Below are 23,129 nucleotides of genomic sequence, written 5' to 3'. Positions count from 1 at the left end.
ACAGCTATGAGCTACAAGCAGGTTAATTATTGCTGCCATGGAGGCTAGTCAAAAGACATTCCAGAAAAATACAGGGAATACAGAACAAAGGTAAGGGGTCAGTGAGAACAGTTTGGGGTTTCCTCCTAGAGATACTGAAAACAAAGTTTCACCTGTCCTCAACTCAAGCAAAGGTTCCCTCCAAAAGGAGATTTTCTAAGAAGGACTGCATCTCTTTAGTGTTCGGCATTTTGTATCCAAAGGAGAAGAAAAGGACAGGCAACTGAAGCAACTAACTGGATGCTGTACCAGCTGCATAAAGTGAAAACTGAAGCAACGGGAGCAAGTAGTCTGTGCATCAGCCAACAAAGCAGAACACTGTGCCAACTGGGGGTTATGCAGCCCAAAAGATATCAAATACAGTATTTATAAACATAGCATGAACTGAATACAGCATGCTGTTAGTGAGTGTGCTTAGCATACAGGTCAATTACTTTCATTAGAATGCATTACTCAGTAACAGAAGGAATGATATACAGTCTTTCCAGATCTCATTAAATATATATTTAAAAAGCTGTAGTTTGGATTTGGTTGCTTTTTAGTCACAGATACACACAGTAATGCCTGCTAAAGAAATGTGTCTGACAAATGTAGTGGTGGAGTCCAGATCTGAGGCATTTAAGCCCAAGAAAGTCTGGTCCCTGGAAAAGGATTAGAGGCATTGAAGCAGTTATACCATGAAGTGCCAACAGCTGCTAGGGGAACAGTGGCTAGAAGTCAACATGTGAGGAAAGAGCAGAGGACAAAATCATCCTCTTTATATTGCATGACCGTGAAATCCACAAGTAACTGTAAGTCCTTTCAGGGTTCAGAAGACACCAAGAACTAAATATTCGATAGCTGCAGACTCCCAGGCTGTAGGCAGGGACTTGCAACCCAACTGTAGCAGAAGACAACCTACAGAAGACCGTACTCCATTGGTGGGGGGGAACCCCCAAGTTTTCCCCTAACCTTAAAGGAAGTTCCGAGAGGCCTGTGAAGAATCTGGGCTCCCCAGCCACCCACTATATGAACTCACCAGAGGTGCGTAAATTTATTATCATACTGTTCTGACTGGTTTAAGGTAACCTTTGTTGGATTCTGCCCTCTCCACACTGCCGCCACCTAAAAAGTAGCACCTACCAATGAAGATCCCTCTTATGACTCATTGACTGGCTTTAACGAAGCCACCCTGGGAAATGCTACACCAAGCGACATGAAATGCACTGTTATGTGATCTGACAGGATGTAAAGCCTTTTTCTTCCCCCAATAAATAGCATTATTAAATATGGACTGGCAAGTGTATCCTGTTCTGAAAATAATGTTGTGAGAAGATGCATTTGTTTTATTACAGTAAAACGAAGCTTCACGGAGTTAACCCTGAACAGCTTCAGTCAGACGGGACACAACAGGTTCTTAGCCAGATCCACATTTACACGAGCTGTATTAAAGAATAAAACTGATCCTTTCATAACCAGAAATATTTTGTAGTACGACTAGATTCAAATTTGATGAGGTATTTCTGTTTGACAGCTAGCACTGTCAGAACATGATGTTTGCTTTTAGTTTTCACAGATCTCTGGATGAGTTTATTAACAAAATGAGTTTGCATATTAATAGATAAAATGATACAACAACTTTGTAAGAGATGCAACGCATAACTTTAGCAGCATATCTAAGGTAGGCTTAATGAGTAATATATGTAGAGTCCCAATTTAAAATTAAGCTTTTATTTCTATAAATAATATATACTGGCATAACTACTGGAAATATACTAACATTTTTGTTCAGAACAGACATGTGTAATACACAAATACCCACTACTTTCTCAAATAAGGGAAAACAGCAAACCAACATAGTGTTAGACATTTTTACACTTTAAGTAAACAACACCACAAGTATCTGCCAATTTAAACAACACAAGAACAAAAATGCAAACCCAGAAAATAGGCAGTGTTCAAATTCTACTCTGAGTAAAGCCTATGGTTCACTGAACTCACGTCACACCTCAGATCACAGCTGTATAAATCATAAACACGAACAAGACTATTCTGAAAATACAGACATCAAGGAGAAAAGACTTAGTGTGCAAGTCTCAGTAATGGTACCAGAAAGTAACAGATTTCAATCCTATCCAAGGTGAAGCTCATAAATTGTATCTAGTACAGTGAGGCAAAACAAATTAGGTAGCATTTCTCCTGCAGAATTACAAAAAGACTTTCAGTTGTTATGCTCAGTGGTCAACAGGAGGAGTCTTCCACATGTTTCAGCCATTACTTATTAAAACGGGACCATCCAACCAAGGGGTCTCTCCTCAAAGTTCAGCAGTAGTACCTGTACCTATTAAGCATCCTCAAGCTGCTTGTCAAATCAAAGACCCGCCTTCTCTGTTACAGAAGAAACTTCTTTCACACACACCGCCCCAAAAGAATCAATAATTTCTACAGATTATGAGTATAGTTATATATGGCTCACTGCGTCAAATTCTTAATAAGTATATAGAAGAAAGTAACTGCAATGATACTTCAGTCATCTTGGTTGAAAATCCTTATTTCCTCACTAATTTTCATCACATATTATAAAGCTACATTTCATTTTCATTATCACACTGTTCCTGACACACTTTAATGCCAAGGTCAAAGTATAGATACAATGCTCCATATAAACAGTGTTAATTTACAAATGATATATATAAATCCCACAGACTGAACAGATCAACTACACAAAAGCAGGAAGCACCTGAAGTGAACCAAAACCTTCTAATACACAGACACAGCTTTGGATACTACCACAGTGGCTCTCAGTAGAACTTTCCTAACCACATTAGTGACTTTAAAGAGGATGTTCCCCCAACAAGAACAGCCTTAGAAGAAAACTCACATTTTTCAAAAAGCTACTTCATTGCCCCATACAAAAATTACTTGAAGACAAATCATCCCTCCATTAATGGTACTTACGTAGTTGTCACATATTACTGCAGCCTGGAACTTGCATCAAGGATCACTAAACAAGCACAATTACACTGTAACAAGATCCTGTTAGTTAGGAAATGCTCACAATTCCCATCTCCAAGTTTGTCCTTTTGCGCCCCCCCCCCCATAGAGGTAACAACATCTCCCCTTTATGCTATAATAGCAGCTAACTTTTACAGCAAACTAGTTAACCTAAGAACATTGAATTTATATCAACTGTTCTGAATCTTCATTGTTCTTGAGGATTTGGTCTTCTCTTTCAGACTAACCAGAGACCTGTGTAGCTAAAAGTTGTTGGGTTTTTTTTGAACACAGAAGTTACTTTTAAACTTTTTCTTTTTAGCAGAACTCGCTGAATATATCTTCCCTCACTTAAAAATAATACAAAATTCACATCCTGTTTTAGTACAATGGTATCTGGTCCCGTCAGTGTAATGCCTGCTCAGTCACATCAGCTTCTTCTATATTGCAACATTCTCTGCTCACCCAGAATGAATTCAGTATAACAATTAACAAGTTCAACTGCTCTAGAGAGCTGCTAGCACAGAAAATGAAAACTTCAGGTTACCATGATACTGAAATTGTCAAGCATCTCATTTTAGCCCTCCTGCACCAATGTATTCAAGTTTTCCATTTCTCTCTCTCCTACCTACAGTTCTTTGTTTTCATTTTCATCAGTCACTAAGTAAATGCTAAATACACGTTTCCAAAGTGAGAAAATGTCAGTTATGTTAGCCTTTGTGAAAGTCCGCACTGTCACAAAGTTTTGGCAAAACTTGGTAAATTTAATCTAAAGGGGGAATGACAGGAGTTTATATTACTTATAAACCCAAACATTGAGGGATTTTATTTCATTTTAGTACTTGAAGCCAAGATCTGGAAATAAAACAAGTAATTCTGAGGCACATCAAAACCAAACATCAGCAGATATAGCTCCTAATTCTTTAAATTCTCAGGCTATATCACTTGTATCCTGTATTTTTCTTGATTATACTATTTATGCTTTGATTTAGCACCCAACACGTCAGTGTGGCAATCTGTATTGATAAAGGCAAAGCCACAGTCTCATGGAAATCTCTCTGATGGAATTATACTGACAACCTGTAAAACAGCACATGCATCTTGAAATTGTCAAGTTGGCTCCATTTGCTCAGCCTCTCATTCAACTGACCTACAGAGCAACAAATTAAAGCAGTCCTTTCATTCAGCAAGCAAGTGCCTATCAGAATATTAGTGTCCTGAGGGCACCGATAGGCTTCAGTGGCCCTGACCAGTCTCACTTGGAGATTCACACTACCCCTGCCCATGTGCCCACCAGCCCCATTTCAGCTCACCCCTGGACACCAATTCCTGGCCTGACCTGTATCATAGGTACCCGTCTCCAGCTTTGTCTCCAGCCCTGCCTCCGGGATGGATCCTTCACTCATATGTTGTAGCTTTCTCCAGTCCTATGTTTGGTCCTGTATCCCAGACAGACCTTGGACCCATGTTACAGCCTTGTCTTCAGCCCTGTCTCTGACCCCTTTTCCTTTTGCTCCTGACTGGACTCCTAGCCAGACTCTGAACCTGATTCATTGCTCTGCTGTCTCTGGAGCTGCCCATGGACTCTGTTAACATCTGGCTCTGCCACTGTGCTCCGACCCGGTGGGATGGCACCCCATCAGTGAGGGCACTGCCCAGCCTGGGGTCACCCTCATCTCCTAGATCAGCCCTCCTCTTCGAGCAGCTGGCTCTTGCTGCACCCTAACAACCACTCAGGACTTGTCTCCTACCATATCTCTGGATACTGCCTATGCGAGGAGATTTTAAAGTGCAATCAAATCTCAAAGAAAGATATTGAGACTTTTTCCCTGTAATTTGATTCACGTATATGACAAGTTCCTGTGATACACTGAGACAGGAAATATCTGTCATCTCATTTCTCTCAAAATGTCATGTTTATGAAACTTAATACAGCTGCCAAATGTTAGTAAGAAGTCAAATGAAATACCTGTTCCAACTGGTTTTAATAACTCCCTAAAAGGGTTAATAAAAAAGAAATTATTTGACTAAGAATTTTACTTGCTCAAGCAAATGCTGATTAGGAACCAAAGGGCACGTTAGGAGCACCTGGTAAAGAGATGATCTAAATTCAGCATCTCACAGATGTTAGATTTGAACTTTTTTCCCCCAGAACAACCTCCTCTGCTTTCTCTCCAGCCAAAAGAATCATAACACCTAATGGAAGAGGACGTATCTTTTCCTTTTTTTTTTTTTTTTTTTTTTAGTCGGTGTCTTTTATTAAAGGCACTGAGTGAGACTAAGGAAAACTTAGAGGCAAGCAAGTAATTCCTAGCTACTCTATCCTTAATTTAGTTTTTTTGTTTCTTTTTTTTTTTTTCAGTTGTACAGATCTATAACCTAGTTTCCAGACAACGAACTTTTGCTTTCTGCAATTAAAAAAATTACTTTGCTTGCAGAAAAATTCTGCAGTCACTTCCAGAAAACAAACCTGCTTTTGACACACACAATCTTACAGATCACAAATGTTATTTGATTAAAAAGAGAAGTAATTCATCAGAGTTCAATAGTGCCCCAAAAGTAAAGGCCTTCAATCATTTTTCAAGAATGACACATTTCCATGTATCTTGGCTGTGATAGTCCAAGCTTTCTTTCTTCTTAGGATGAGGACATTAGTTTCAGAAACTCCTGGATATCTAGTATTATCTTGATGCAAATGTCATTGTCTTTCTCACACTACCCTAACACTACAGCCCGATAAAGATAACTTTCTTGTGGCCTGTTTCTGTACCTACCTAAAAAGAATTTGAGATAAGTAATCCTGGAATTTTTTTGACTGGATTACAGTGACTATCAAATCTCACATGGGACTTTCACTTTTCCTACCGTTAAAGACTTTTTCAAGCCAAAAACTTCAAAGTGTCTGTTGGAAAGTGGGCTTCACCTGTTTGTATATTAATATCTAGTACTCTGTATGAGTTAGGTTATCCAAGACATCTATATGGGACTGGCAGACATGAGTCACAGCTTGATGTCAGGCAGGATACCTTAAGGAATCTAAAAATGGCATTAGTGTTGATGTTCAGGCACCTGGATCCCAAGTTGACCAGAAATGTTTTGCATCTATCTTACTTACGCAAAGTAAAATAAAAAAACAGTGGTATCTGAAATATACTGTTTCATTTACCCCACTGTTAAAGATCACAAACAGTGAAAAGTAAAAAGGAGAACAAAAAATGATCTGTTCTGTATCATAAGGGTAGTGCTCTGAAAAATGGATTAGATTGCCATTCTGGTTTCTCAGTCTGTAGCAGGTAAGAGCTTCCCCACATGGCAGAAAATAGAAACAGCAGAAGCCTCAAAGCAAAGCATAAATGATACACTTCAAATCTGGCGATAAACTACCAGTGGCACTAGATTAAAACCATAAATTTTAAGACTTTTAGAAGCGTAATAATTGCCTTTAAGAACAAGGGTATTTTTAACCAGCCACTTAAAAAAGAAAAAAAGAAAAGGAGAGAGACGATTTAGAGCAGCCAAATTCTATTACATTACTTCCTGTGTGTTGCCTAGAGGCTATGAGAAGTTAATAATCACACTAATTTGGTCCCATTGCTATGAAAAAGATGCAAGAAGCCAATGGTGATAATTCTGGAAGAGAATTACTACTTTCCTCCCAGCACACAGAGGAACATTCCAACACATATTGAAACATACGCTGGATACCAGTGTATGATTTCTGTTCAAAGGGAAACTTCCGAGTGAAGCTTTCCTAATTCACAGAGAAGATTTTGACTGAAATAACAAATCCCTAGTGGGTATGCAATGCAGCAACACTACTATGATGAAGCTTTCTTCCTCAAGGAAAACGGAAAGCTCTTGAAATATTTTTGTCAGTTCAAGATAAGTATACATACTTATCCTTCATACGCAGAGGGTAAACTAATTCTGCACTTAAAATATTCTGAGAGCTTCGTTTATTCTGAACGAGCAACCTCCCTCAATTCCTCTCAAAGTTTGCTCACACTTCCAATTTCACCTTTCCCCAAGACTAGGTTATTGCTCAACACTTTCTGATAGATAACATGCTACCCTTAAGAAATACATAATTCTGAGCCTTAGTCTATGAAAAGATTACTGTCAGGTTAATCTTTTACTTCAGAAGTTTTTAAGCATGTTCACTGGAAAGAGGCTTGACAGCTCCATTGACCTCCCATCTTGTAAATTCTGGACCAGTCAGTAATACCCGTGCAGGACAAAGTATGACTGAGTTTATCTGTCTGTTACCTTAGTATCTCCTTTTGGATAGTTTTTCCTCTGATATATGCTTGTCACGCAAGTAAGATTTAAAAAGAGAAGAAACAGAAGCTAGAACATACTCTGAGAGCAAGACGAACAGAGTTCACCCTGCACACTTCCTAGAAGCATCTGACATTTGGAGCAATTTTGCTCCATGTTAAGTTCTGGCTGTAAGCCAGAAACACAGGTCCCAGCCAGCAAGCCTGGAAAGTGGCCCAAAGCAAAGATCACTTAGTTGAACTTCAGCTGTCCAGGCATCACAACTGTTTATTTCCAAGTCTGTTATGAATTAATAGGCACAATTTCTACAACATGACTGCACTGGCAGTGTTTCCTATGCTGAGACAAAAATAAGAGAAAGGATAAGGATACCAATGCTGCACAGACTTACTTTGGCCCTGTTTCTATTGACCAGAAACTTAAAATCTTGGAATAGCACAATGAAAGTCTACAAGGTTTATAAATATATAAATCAAATAACTGTGAAGGGCTCCCCTACCACTATATAATACATGACCTCATATAATCTTGGTTTTAAACAAATGTCTTGAGCCACAAATTAGTAGAGAATTACTTACATGGACAGATAAGCAAGGGAGCTATTTGGCAATGCATTACAAAGCATAGGAATGCCTCAGTTCTTCTGAGTCAGTAAGAAAAAAAATAACAATTTTGTCTCTACCATCAAGCTTTCTACTACTCCTGCAATGGGCTGTCACAGAACCTGTTCCCTGCATCTGTTTGAAAATAAAGATCCTACGTAGCCTGAGACAGTATGGGAAAAGGACACCCCCTAGAGTGTAAGTACATCTCTCAGAAGATTATGTTTCAGGGCCTTATGATACATCATCTAAAATGCATTTAATGAAGCATCTTTAATCACAGAACCAATTCCTGTAAATGCTCTTTCATACCTATGTAACTGACTTTAAAAAACTTCAAACGTACAAATTGATTAAATTTGTCAATTATGATTTTAGTGAGAATCCTGAAAACATTTGACTGAAACCTGCAGAGGAAGACTCTAAGACTATTGGTTTGTTGATCATGCTATTAGAAGGAGCACTGAGTACATGGATTCTAGAAAGCAGGGATGGAAATATAAAGCATTCACATTAGGAAAATAAAAAGGTACTTTTAGAATAATTTACAAAAAATGAAACTAGCACTTTAGCACTGTTTCAGGCACTTAATATTTTTTCTTCCAAAACCACCAAGAACTTTTTTTTTCTATTTACCGCAGTCTTCACCAAAAGCTAGCTTATATTACTTTTAAGGCAATCACTGAGAATAGGATCTCTGAAGCCTTTTAAAAAGGAATGACAAATAGTAAAAAAAATTAGATATGCGGTGAACTTTTATATTTTTACTTTCAGATAATTATGCTACCACAGAATAAAACTGGAATTCAGAAATGTAAAATCTCTTATTAATACCCAAATGTGTACAGTTTTAAGCATGGGACTCTCCTGGAATGGTGCGTTAATAGTTAGATCCATCCCACTGGCTGTATCATGATACCATGATGCTCCAGCTTCCTTCTGTCCTGTGTACCTTTCATGAGTTCATGTTACCAGAAACATTACAGTCTCGTTCCTGACACATCTGCACTCCAGAGCCCTCCATCCTGACAACCAAGCTGGACTGGAAGTCCTTTAAGGAGCATATGGAGAAAGAACAGTGACTTTGTATTGTTGCTCCATCGGCAGTATAGCTGCACAGTTATTTTAGTTGGCTTACATGCTGTTGAAGACCACACATTAGGGTCTTTCTACATTACAGTTGTATTTTATTATTTGTAAACAAGCCTCAAAAAAATCAGGACAAAACCAAACCAAACCACCATTTCAGATTATTTAGATGTTAGATAGATGAGAACACACATTTTTTCCTCCCATTTCTGTGTCTCATATGCCGTTTTTAAACATATGTAATGATGAAAAATTTTGATTATACAGTCACAACTAGTCATCTGGCACTGAGCTCCACCTGCTGACAAGTCTTTCAAGTATTGCAGAGCCTGCATACCAAGCCTCAGTTTTAACAATGGTTCCAGTACAATGCTGCAGTACGCAAAATAGAAGTATATGAAACATTTCTATAGCAAGAAAACCATATAGTTTTAAATACATATTCTTAAAAATAATGGGTTTGCACCTTTATAATATTTGTTTTTATCATGTAAGGAAAAAGGAGAAGACATATTAAAAGTGGCATACAGATTTCACTGTATTACCACTAAACAAAATGAACTACTATTTTATGTTAACAAAATTTATTGCCAGGCTTAAGCACTCTCTGAAGTTTTCCTATTCTGTAAAAATATTCAAGCCAATACTGATGCTGTGATTTTAAAGTCTTACTATGAAATGCAGACCAGCATCATTGTACTTAATTACCTGAGTAAATGGTTAACTGGCACTGCAATATTCCAAATATTCCTGATGTTTTTATTTCTAATCAGATCATTAGACATATAAAAGTTTTGTTGTTGTTGTTTTCTTTATTTTAATTATGGTGGATTACTGCCATGCTCTGTTGATCATATTAATAGCAAGAATAGCATATGTATCTTAGGACAGATGACAGGCCATACATCCATTGACTGAACATCTAAACACTGAAAAGTTAGTTCAAGCTTCCAGTTACTGGTTAATTTTTGTAAAGTAACATAATATATAATTCGGATACTACAACATTTTGGCAAAAAAACAGATGTTTACAAGGAATAACCAGCTTTTTCTTAGTATCTATCTCCTTACTTTTAGGTATGGAAGAAAAAAGTTAACGATGATTCTCCTGATTGCATAGCATGTAGTATCATAACTGCATAACTCTAGGGGGCTCAAAGACATTATAAACTTTTAGCACCTTCAGCATTAAAATTATCTCTGCCTTGCATGGTTATTTCAGAAGAATGGTATAAATGCTAGAAACAGGAAAATACGCTTTATTTTTCCACATATGATGCCAAAATTGTTAAACGCAATGTTCAGAAATGGCCAGAAATAGAATTTTTTTAACTCCTTGCTATGCTATCATGATTGAACAGAACAGAACCATTCAGCAATTTCCTTTTTTTCTTAAGATGTGTACATGAACGCCAATACACAGCTAACATATTACAAACAGTAAAATATATTGACCAAACCAAACCATATTGAACACACTAACAAAATATGAAACTTCCTACAGTTAACAAAGGCAAAAAGAACATGGAAACAAAGGAAATTATAACATACACGTAACATAACATTGTCTATAAAAACATATCAAATGGCATTTCAGAATTTCATTCCTTGTAAGTATTCTATTCTACTGTTACCTGTTGTAAGAGATGGAAAACAAAACAATTTGCAAACTATTCCACTATGAAATTGTCTATGATACCATATAAATACTTAGAGACATGAAACTTGACAAAGTTCTTTTGTATATCATATTTTTTATTTTAAATTACCAAAAAAACCCCACTTGTGACTGAATACATGAGAATTTACTTCATATGCATGCTCACAACACAAGCCAATTATGATTTTGTCATTCTTAGGAGAAGAATTTGTAAAACAAGTGTTTATGATGAATTTCAGAAGAGAGGTAAATAACCATATTCAAACGTAGTATCAGACAACATTTAGATGAACTGCTTTTAGATACAGATGAGAAGCCTAAACAGATTTATAGCTGAAGAAACAATGATCCTCTTGAATGATACCAGGATGAACAACCAGCAGCAAGAACATTTCTTTTCTGATCATTTAGCAGCTGCGTAATTTTAAGGAGTTTTACTAAAAAAAATCCCATTATAAAAATCACCAGAATGCTTATTTATACAAACAGCCCTTCAGTGTACTATTTTTTCATCCTGAGATACAATCAAGACTGCTCTTCCAAGGTACAGCAACTTGAAAAAAGTTTCATTTAGACTGTAGTTGTATCTACCGCTTTTGAGTCAATTTTACTAGAACAGGATATCAATTTAATAGTTAAGCAAGACTTAAGTGGTATTTGCCTGTCCTAAATAACTTACTCAAGGGAAATCACCCAGCACTTAAGACATATTCCATTATTTTTCATGGTGCATACAAATTATAAGACTAAATTCTCCTAAACCTAAACAGCAACATTTTTCTTACTCTCAGCACATTTAATGTATGTAAAAATGCATTTCTTGCATTGTTCTAGAAATCTCAGCATGTACTTTCTCTGGCAAAAAAAAAGATAAATTATCATGGATACCTTTTATTCCAAAGAAATCAAGAGGTCAGAGTTCTTCACTGTGCATTGTACATAGACACAAGGATTATTTTCTCCCACCCATTGGAAGAGACATTTGGACACCAGAAGACAGAATTTCAGAATCTTGAACTGAGGTGGAAGAAACAATCTAATTGAGTCTAATCTCATGAGTAGACTCATCATCTCAACTAACCCTTACAGACAATATTCACTAACACTACTACAGGATATTACATGAAATAACAAACAAGATAGCCTACCCCCAAAAGATTCCAAGCCTCCTAATCTTTCACAATCATTATCCTGATCCGTCCTTTCTCCTTCTCCATCTTTTTGTGCTTTACCAACTCCTCCTAGATCATGACAAGCATACAAGCTTTGTAAAATAATGTTTTGTACCAGTGAAAATGGCAACCACCTGCTAGTGCCTTGTAAACTTTATACAGCAGTAGTGGAAGCAAGAGAATACTGACAATTAAGCATAACTGTAGAATGGGAATGGAAAAAAACAAACTTGGTTCCACAAATAGATAAAGAAAACAAAAGCATTCCTCTCAGAAACAACAACTTCATTACCATTTCACTGAGCTACTCCTCTGTGGGCCAGAAGAAATGGTAGGCTAAACCTCTAAAGAAAACAAGTCACAAGCATCTTGTGTATTTCAAACCTGATCCATAAAAGCAAACACTACTGCTTGTCCCTTTAGTAAACAGGTACTGTTTGTTTGCTTTTTTATGTGGCCTACTATCTCTACACATAGCTGCATACAATTGAGAAAAGAAGTCACACAAAATATTAGCAAAGTACTTATTTAAATTATATGGGGTCTCATCACAGCACAAAAAGTTCTTTTTGATTATTAAGAGCATGTAAACATTTAAAAATAGTTGCAGTGAAACCAGTGTTTGTTTCTGTTTAAAGAAAAGAGTAGTTACAGTACTTAAAATTAATTTCTCAATTACACAATGTGTGCAGTGATTCCAACAGCTTTTACTGTTAGTTTTCTATCTACAACTGGGAATGTATTCCTTCAACACAGCCAATGAAATTAGCAATAGCTACTCAGTCATGTTTATTAAATCTATTTAAGGATTTATACTTTTGATTATAAAACAGTCTAATAAGAATCTAAGCATCAAGTTTCCAAAAGACCAAACCAAATCCACAGATATACATAGGGTGTTGCAAGTTATTGCAACCTAAAAAAAAAAAAAAATAATCACACAATTGTACTCTTTTTCTAACCAAATCTTCACAAATGCAAAGTGAAGTTTATTCACTTCAGTCATCCCTCTAAATCCCTTGAGACTCCGATCCCAGGACTAAAGTACAATAGCAAGGCTGCACAATTCAGTAAAACAGATGTGAAACTTACCATAGAAGTCACTGATCTGGCATCTTCTTCGTAATTCACTACAGGTGGTGGCTCTTTCCCATCATTCTCTTGAACCTTTTGTTCCAGGAGTTCTTTCTGGGCTGCAAATTTTGCCTCAGAGCACCTCAATTGCTGAACTGTTTGTTTAAGTTCTTCCAGCGCTTGCTTTTGGCTCAGCAAGAGGACAATACTTCAGAGAAAAACAGCAATCAATCAAAAAATATACATGATTTAAAATATATACTTTGTTTCATTTCAAAGCTACAAGACAAGGCAAGCAAACACCTACTTTGTCATTCTCTTTTCTCAGTCTATCACAAAAATCACATTGTAATAAATATAGATGAAACTACTATTTTCATCCACTTTTGACTGAAGTTATAAACACTAAGGTTCCCCATCCTTTAGAGAAGAAATACATTTTTAGGTTATGATTTCCAGTGATGAGAAATCCACTGCAAACCACATAATTGTTGTAATAATAATTTGCACTGTTAAACTCACCTTACATCCAGTATAAATTTGTCTGGTGTCAAGTTAGAGATATCTGTTGTCTCTAGTTCTAGACTGAAAGGTCCTCTACTGCATAAGTATTTCTGGACTGCATTCTAACATTCTTATGAAGCTAAATAAATTGAACTCTACAAGGAGCTAAAAGCAATTTTTTCTTGCCTTCTGCATGTTTTTATGGCTCTCCTCTGAATATCCCTCATCCCCCTGAATGTTGCAAGACAGACATAATTCATTCATTATTGAAGGACAAGCAGACCACTTAGAACATCTACAGGCACCTAGATGACTCTATTATCCCCAGGAACCGCCAATACCAAAGATGGACAGAAGCTGCCTAAGAGACAGAACCATCCACAGTACAATACAGACACCCTTAAAAGCACTTAATTGGAGCCCAGTGACATGTAGTCTATAATGAGATGCAGAGTCCTCACAGTCTGCAAGAACAGATGAAGGAGGTAGAGGGACCAGAACTATGAAGAATGAGGACAGTATAAAGAAAAATCGCAGTATTCTGTCACTCTGTATCTTCAGAACAATCCCTGGAAGACAGACCCTCCTGCAAGCCTTACCCTTGGAGAAAAAAAGAAATTTAAAAGTCATTGATACTGAGACTGTTCCCTCACAAACCTACGCTGAGACAAATGACTAATCAAACAGGTTTCAAAGTGATAAGGGACCCATCTGTCATAAAATCCTTATTGGTAGGAAAAGATAAAAATCATATCCCTATAGATGAGCATTGTACTAAGTCACCAAAGAACAGAACTCCATACAATCAGCAGAATGATCACTCATGTAAAAAGGGTAAGTATGATGTATGAAGACAGAATCAGAGGACCTAAAACTGAGGTTTGGCATGAGACTGCACACATTTAAAAGCATCCAACAAAGAAATGAACAATTATCCTGTCATTATCATCAAGAGCAAAGGGAACACCCTGTGAAAATAATGGCCTTACACCATCAGCAGGGCTTTGGTGAATACACATTGGCTAGAAGGACAACATCCCAAACACTGAATGGTTTCAACTCATCATGATCCGGAGATAAGACATACCCTGCAAGTTAAAAGTAACCAGCTATTCTCTTTCCTGAACTGTGGCAAGATAGATTAACACCTAATTGGTTTGCCCAAATCCAACACAAAATACTCCCCATCCCACCTATGCATGAGGAATCAGAATCTATAGAATTGTTTGCCTATGGCTTGCATGAGTGTAAACTTTATAAGTCCCTGTGGCCAGAAAGAGCTACTAGCAGCCTCACAGAGTGAGATCTTGTGTGAAGAAGCCCTGTAAGACCAAAACAGGGCAACAGGTTGCAAAGTGGTAAAAAGGTGAACTGAATCAAAACCCAAATATTTAATATGCTATCATGTCAGGAGCGCAAATGGTATGCTTGACATACACATATATAAATAAAATACAATTAAAACACTCCCTGTGTTGCAGGTGATATCTTAGAATCATAGAAACATTTAGGTTGGAAAAGACCTTCAAGATCATCAAGTCCAACCATCAACCATGCCCACTAAGCTGTGCTCTGAAGTGCCTTGTCTACGCACTTTTTGAACACCTCCAGGGATGGTGACTCAACCACTTCCCTGGGCAGCCTGTTCCAACACCTGACAACCCTTTCAGTGAAGAAATTTTTCCTAATATCCAATCTAAATCTCCCCTGCTGCAACTTGAGGCCATTTCCTCTCCTCCTATCTCCAGCCAACTGACAGAAGACACCAGCACCCACCTCACTACAACCTCCTCTCAGGTAGTTGTAGAGAGCAATAAGGTCTCCCCTCAGCCTCCTTTTCTTCAGACTAAACAGCCCCAGTTCCCTCAGCCGCTCCTCATAAGACTTGTGCTCCAGGCCCCTCACCAACTTGGTTGCCCTCCTCTGAACAAGTTCCAGCAACTCAATGTCTTTCCTGTAGTGAGGGGCCCAAAACCAAACACAGTACTCGAGGTGCAGCCTTATCAGTGCTGAGTACAGGGGGACGATCACTTCCCCACTCCTGCTGGCCACACTATTTCTGATACAGCCTAGGATGCCGTTGGCCTTCTTGGCCACCTGGGCACACTGCTGGCTCATATTTAGCTGGCTGTCAACCAGCACCCCGAAGTCTTTCTCTGCCGGGCAGCTTTCCAGCCACCCTTCCCCAAGCCTGTAGCGCTGCATGGGGTTGTTGTGACCCAAGTGTAGGACCCGGCACTTGGCCTTGTTGAACCTCATCCTCAGCTCATCCATCCAGCCTGTCCAGATCCCTCTGTAGAGCCTTCCTACCCTTGAGCAGATCAACCCTCCCTCCCAACTTGGTGTCATCTGCAAACTTGCTCAGGGTGCACTCAATCCCCTCATCCAGATCATTGATAAAGATATTAAACAGAACCGGCCCCAATACTGAGCCCTGGGGAACACCACTTGTGACCCGCCGCCAACTGCATTTAACTCCATTCACCACAACCCTCTGGCCTCGTCCATCCAGCCAGTTTTTCACCCAGCAAAGAGTACATCTGTCTAAGCCATGAGACACCAGCTTCTCAAGGAGTATACCACGAGAGACAGTAAAAAAATACCATCATTTGAAGGTGGGAAGGGATATTGGTGCCAGGATAATAGTACCAATACAGCTAAATATTGAGAAGGAACACAAAATCAGAGGCCTGGAGATACACTTCTGCACATGCCCTAATGAAAAATACAGTAAGTGCAAAGATCAATTTGTAGTGTTGCCAGAATTAGACACCAAGAAATGCTTTCATGCCCCAAATCAGACTGCCACTGCAAAGTCAGTAAACAGCTCAGAACTTGTGATACTGAAGCTGTGTCAGAAAGAAGTAGGCAGAGAGCTGAAGTCCAAACTGATTCAACTGAAGAGACAGAAAACGATTTTGCAGACTTTTATCATAATTTTTGCCCAGATAAAGCAGACAAGGAGATTTCCTCAGCACTGAAGGGCGAAGCTCAGCACCTTGGGTGAGGCTCAACAGTAACATAGGATCTAGAGCATTTGGAGTGGACCTCCTCATTTTCTTTCCTGACAATTGATTTGCATTGCATCAACAGAATGACCTCTGAACAGGCATGGTTTCATTTATTGCTCAACTACCTTTACCTTTCACCTGGTCTTTCAGCACTGAGGCCAGTGCCATATGCTATGACAGCAGTCAAGATCATGCAACAGTTGGATGAGATCTTCTAGGGACCGTAAGTACATGCAAAAACATCCTGATCACTCTGCACTGCAGTAAAAAGGTGAAAACGGTGTCTGTTGGAGGAACCATGACCAATGACAAATCAGAACTGGGGTGATTTCAAGGAAACTTTTATCTTACAACTAGAAATCTAAGCGAGATTTCATGCCTTTTAATAAGACCCTATAGGTACTGGTGCAGTCTGAACTGAAGTATCTCCTCAACACCACAAACATCTGCTACGGGCTCAGTCAAAGGAGCCTACCCACAGCAAGAACCACAGAGGTGGTCTGAACTATTCTCAGAGAGAGATAACTGATATTAAAAGAATACCGAAGGAAGAAAAAAAAAAACCAAACCCACCATCAAACTCATCTAGTTCAAATACAGTTTATCCTTTAAGTAACATGCAGCAAAGAAGGTAGGTCAAGAACCAGAAAATTGGAAAATATACTGTAAGTACATGTGAACTTCACCAAAGAAAGAACAGGAAAGTATCTAATCAAAACACTGATATCATATACATACATAAAGTTTTGGATTTGAATGAAATACTATCCAATGCATCAAGTGACAAGATCCCTTCAACAAAGAGCTTCTAGACTTCTTTAGTGAATGAAGACAGGATTACCTGAGGACTTACATTCCAATTCACTGGTATTGTTGTCCTGGTGTCAGCTGGGATAGAGTTAATTGTCTTCCTAGTAGCTGGTACAGTGCTATGTTTCGAGTTCAGTATGAGAAGAATGTTGATAACACTGATGTTTTCAGTTGTTGCTAAGTAGTGTTTAGACTAGAGTCAAGGATTTTTCAGCTTCTCATGCCCAGCCAGCGAGAAAGCTGGAGGGGCACAAGAAGGTGGCACAGGACACAGCCAGGGCACCTGACCCAAACTGGCCAACAGGGTATTCCATACCATGGGACGTCACATCTAGTATAGAAACTAGCAGGGAATGGGGGCAGGGGGATCCCCCACTTGGGGAGTAACTGGGCGTTGATCAGTGGGTGGTGAGCAATTGCCCTGTGCATCATTTGTATATTCCAATCCTTTTATTATTACTGTTGTCATTTTATTAGTGTTATCATTATCATTATTAGTTTCTTCTTTTCTGTTCTATTAAACCGTTCTTATCTCAACCCAGGAGTTTTACTTCTTTTCCCAATTTTCTCCCGCATCCCACTGGGGTGGGGGGGAGTGAGTGAGCAGCTGCATGGCGCTTAGTTGCTGGCTGAGGTTAACTGTACGACAACTGTAAACTAGTATTTATGACCAAATTTGTAAGGTTATGACTGATTGCAACAAGAATCAGAAAAACATCACTACAGACAGAAGGTTTCTTTATCTGTTGTATTAACTTCAGTTTAGAGTGGGATGTGAACATTTTTTTCTTATCAGAGGTAGAAAAAAACCTAAAGATCTTGCCCAAGAATGATTCTTTATTATAATGTTTTATTTATGGCACTGTAAAACACTCATTAATCCCTCACCTTTATTATTTACTATGCAGTACTACAGGGTATCAGAACTACATTCAGTTTTGTAAACAAAATGCAATGAAAAATTAACTTAACTTGATGAGTTCCAAACATATTATTGCATAAGAAAGAGTACATGTCTTGCACATGACTCTGAAAAAGTCTTTCACAAAATTATATCTACACATTTAACTCCATCAAACAGAGAGGTAATCTGAACTGACTCCTCTTCTTCCACCAATCTGAAGTTATAATACTAATCAAAGGTCCACTTCGTGAGCCATGCCAACACTATGACAATTATATTAAACTAATGGGGTTGCTTAGTTCTCCAATGAATTAGGGTCTGCAGTGTAAGGGGTTATTTTAGAGATGGAAAACTAACTTCTTGTTTTTCAAAACAATCACTTCTCACAAAAGCAGAACAAGATTAGTGGAGGTTATTTCTTATGTAAGTCTTAGGAATTGCATTATAGATGCTTTTCCCTCAAATTATTATATTTTGAAATTTCATTTTTACTTACTCAGACTTCTTTTCACAAGTCTTAGATGACTCTTCTATTTTTTTCTCCAGTTCCAACACAAGTTCCTCTTTGCTCAAAAGGGTTTGCTGTGTCTGAATCAGTTCTTCTATTACTGTTTTTAACCTGTAAGACATAGATTTCAGAAACCCATGTTGTGAATACACAATCGGAACATTGTAATTTTTCTCCTGAAGATGAAAAGGAGCATTACTCTTTAAATTATCTTACTCAGTGCTTGGTGATCTTTTTTGTGTAGATATACCTTTATATTATGTTATTAACCCATATTATTACAGATCCCATACTAGGCTCTGCCTACATACAAGGCTACAGAATGATCCGCTGCCTACAGGCTCTCCTATCAAGAAATTATTTTCCGGAACATGTGATGAGTTCTGTGAATTAATGCCTTCCTAATATATTGCTAATTCATGAGATGCTTTATGAAAGACAAAAGCCTTCCAACTCCTGAAGTACCTGTTAAATAAACACACAGAATCAGTAGCTGGGCTGTATTCATTTCTAGAAATAACAAAAATACAAGTTGACACTTCTCTTACAAGAGTGATCTGTATATTTGTCTCTACAATTAACTTTTTTAAAGCCTCACAACCTTTGGTTATGGTTAATTCAAAGGAAAGATAAAACTTGTACAGTAACACTCAATACTAACAGAGAAGAGCTTATTGCATATTAAAACCATTACTGACACTGCAATTATGCTGGCAAATATTCTAGTAACCAAAAAGTCAACAAATGTACAATAACATTTGCACTCGGAACAATGTGGAAAAACAGCTCACATAATGATGATTTCTAAAATGTGTATCAAAGTATATTTGTTGACTTCAAGCAATTGTTAAGCCAGGAGAAAAATTGTTTAAATAAATAAATACGCATACCTCAGTTCCTTCTCAGCATCCATCTATCCTTTAACTACCTTACTCTGCTTCCCCTGTATTTTCAAGCCCAATTTCAACTAAAAAGTTATTGAAGAGTGGAAAAAAAGCAAAATACATATAGTACTTATCACCACAGAGATATATTGCCCAAAATCATTCCAGATTGGGGAGTGGCACAGAAGGTCAACTGAGAGTAATTTACATGGACTGTAGATATCTAGGAGCCACATTCCATGTCCATATATATCAAACTGAATTATTTGATTCTAAACATTGAATTAGTTCTCCCTCCTCCTGATATATTTTATACAATGTTGATTAAATATATTCTTTATTCAGACAGTCCTGGATCTTATCTTGGAAGACTTAAATTACTATAAGAAAGCCATATAGCGAACGATAAAAGTTTATTTCCCAAATGAACAAGCATTTGCATGTTTTTATTTCGAGATAAGGGAAATACTTAAAACATTTCTCTCAAAGTAATATCCCCACAGCTCCCTTTTTAATAAACATTTTTATTGTTTTTAAGTTATCACAATCTGTATGCTGAACTTCTCAGAAATGACTATTTTCTAACACTGCGCCTCCAATTTAATATCAACTAACTTTTTTTTTTTTCATACCTTGCTAAAAAAGTAATTACCAATTTTGTAACTGCAGATACTGCTTTTTTGATCAGCTTTCTAATCAAAATTTTAATCAACATTGTATTGGCTTAACAATTGATTTACAGGACGCAGATGTTACATGTAATGATCAAGTACCAACAATCAAGAAATTAAAACCAAATTAATAAGATTGTTCATCACTGGAAGGTATGAGTGTATACATGTAGAAACAACATATTAAACTATTTCACCATTTCAAAAATATCACATTTTATATTGCAGCACCAGATTTCAAAAATATCAGGTTTTATATTGCAGCACCAGATTGAAACAGAAAGTTGATGTAGTTCTTTAAAACATCTGAGATACTTTAGGATGTTTGTATTTATCTTAGAGAAAAAAAAAAAAGCAACCATATACACACTAAACTGGCTTGTCTCCTTGTATTCAAGCTCTATTTTTTATTTTAAACAATAATTTTCATTCAAACTGGCTAGAACTGACATCTCTGCATCTGCCTTGTATCATCCTGGTTGTGGTTTGTCAAAGGAAGTTTCTTATGGCCTTGTATTTGCCTCCTGGATAAAATTAGTTTACAGAAGGGTTTTTATTACTAACCAGTTAGTCACTATAATCCTTATTAGCTTTAACAACCACACAATCCCAAGTTGTCAGGTTTCAATGGTATGAGAACACATAAAATGAGACCAAAAACAACCTAGAAAGCAAACATCTTCAAACTAGGTTCTGGCTACCTGGAAAGCTGCCTTTCTTATTTCTTTAGTCATTAGCATGATTCTGCCTCAAATATCAGTAAAAATAAATGCTTGTGCTTATAGAACTTATATTTCAGAAGATTTTTAAAAGTAATTTGGATATTAATTCATATGCCCACTGATCAATACTTGCTTCATTCTGGTTGCCTCCTCTGAGTTTTTAATGCATGCGTCTTCAAAGTATAAACTTTTATTCTGTTATGCTTTTCAGAGTATCTAAGATTAGTGACAGTCATCAACATTTATCAGGAGACACCATACCTCTCTCATTACTTAGAAAGGTTATCTAGTCAACACTGACTTTTACTATGTCCCTCTGTCAAAACTTTATTCATAAATGTAAACTTACTTAAAAATGTAAAAGTGAGCCAGATTTCTCATTGTATTTCCTTAAAATATATTTTATGAAAACCTTTAAACAGTAATGTATGTAAAGCTGTCATTTTTCTCTCACATAATAAAACAACTGATTCAACCAAAAATTATTGATTCTGAATCAATATACAACTTTGAATCTACTAAAAGTCTGTGAAATAAATCCACTATGTATACTAGATTTATTATATTTGGTAGATCCTGAAGGTAGTTCTCCTCTGCAGAAACATGACATAGTACTTTGAAGATGCAAGGCCATGATCTCAATACTAAAGATCAACAGTCAAATTTCTGTTGTTTCAGCACATACAGAATGGATTTTTAAAAAGTCATCATCTATGGATAAAGGATATAATATACTTATCTTATTTGTGAATTTCTAGTCATACATAGTAAGTGGATGCAAATACTTGTGGGTTTTTTTTCGCTGTAGTGGTTTTAAAGCAAGACTGTAACAAAATATACCTAAAATGCAGTTAACAAGGTATATGAGCAAAGGCAGTTACAGAGAACTAAGCACTCCTAAAAGGAAGGGTTCTCACCCACACTAAAAAGCAATTTAAAAAAAAGGACAAATAAGATAAAAATAAACAGTTTTTACAGTGCCAGGAGCTAGTAAGGCTTCACAAAAATCTTCATTGCTTAATATGTTCATAATAATCCAAATAAAAGGACGGTTTAAAAAGTGAAAAACAATGCTGACTGTACAATGTTATTTGAGGTAGGGCAAAGGGGCTGAACGTGAAGAATACAAAAGGATTATTCTGGACCTCATGATACTCAATAACTGGACTGTCATTTAGAAGACTAATTTCAATGCATGTTGAAATAGCCAAATACACAGGAGGAAAAACAATCCAAAGCTTTATTTATGTAGTGAATGGCTCTAAGCTGACCATTACCACTCAGAAATGACATCTTGGAATTAAAGTAGATGATTCCATGAAAACATTGGCTTGAAACACTGCAGTGGTCAGAAAATCAAACAGAAAGATTGTCTAGGATTTTTTAAAAATAAAGCAGAACAAGAACACAGGAAACCTCAGTATGCCTCTCTCTAAACTATGCATCGGGATTACCTGTGCAATTCTGGTCATTCATCTCAATACCAATACAGTAACCTTCAAAACATTCAAATAAAGATGACAAGCATGATAAAGGATATGAGTAAGTTTTGTGGAAGGACAGACTAAAGCTAAAGATGGCTCTGAAAAAGAGATCACAGAGTAGGAGTATGACAGAAGTTTACATTATCATAGGTGGTAGGGAATAGATTGCTCCTATTCTCTTTCAAAACAAGAGTTTAAGAGCCATAAAATGAAACTAAGTGGCAGCAGGTTCACATAATATGAAGTTAATCTCTGGAATTCCTTGACCAAAAATTCTGTGGACAACAGAAACTTGTACATACTGAAACTGACTGGACAAATTCACAAAAGAAAAATATCTCTAAGGCTATGATAAAATACCTCTAAGGCTACTATAAACAAATACTACATCTGTCTCAAAACATTTCTAAGCTGAAAATTATGGGAGGTTGAGAGATCATTCTGAGGAAACAGCACGGCATGATCATCCTATTCTTGTTCTCCTCCCTAGACTTTTCTCTGTTGGCTCATGTAAGAGAGAAGAAAGTTTATTAGGTCAATCTTTGGTCTGACCTAATACACTTAAACTTTTTTGCTCAGAGTCCTAAATCTATACCAGAAAGCAAACACCTTAAAGACAGCAACACTTAAAAGAGCTATTTGATTGCTGTTCCAAAAATAATATCACACCATAAAATTTCACGCTGAAATTCACAGAGGAATTTAAAGTGGGTGAATATAAGATTTGTAACATGACACACTCGA

General features: G+C 37.1%; 1 protein-coding gene across 7 annotated transcripts in view; it reads right to left on the bottom strand.

Annotated features, from left to right (window-relative positions):
- Positions 1–23,129, bottom strand: part of FER (FER tyrosine kinase) — a 196,135-nt gene that overhangs the window by 125,676 nt on the left and 47,330 nt on the right. For 6 of the 7 annotated variants that reach the window (XR_011323162.1, XM_069775943.1, XM_069775947.1 and 3 more), the window contains 2 exons: positions 18,613–18,735; positions 12,906–13,095 (listed from right to left, as the gene is read on the bottom strand). Coding sequence is in view for 6 of the 7 variants with exons in the window: in XM_069775943.1 (XP_069632044.1) it covers positions 12,906–13,095; positions 18,613–18,735 (313 nt within the window). In the remaining variant the exon portion in view is untranslated. Of the gene's footprint in view, positions 1–10,629; positions 12,730–12,905; positions 13,096–18,612; positions 18,736–23,129 lie in introns of those variants that run through there. The other variant, XM_069775948.1, reaches the window with a different exon arrangement.

Source organism: Haliaeetus albicilla, chromosome Z, assembly GCF_947461875.1.
Source record: "Haliaeetus albicilla chromosome Z, bHalAlb1.1, whole genome shotgun sequence".
Lineage (NCBI taxonomy): Eukaryota > Metazoa > Chordata > Aves > Accipitriformes > Accipitridae > Haliaeetus > Haliaeetus albicilla.
Note: the sequence above shows the minus strand (reverse complement) of the source record. Positions and strands in the feature narration are given on the sequence as shown.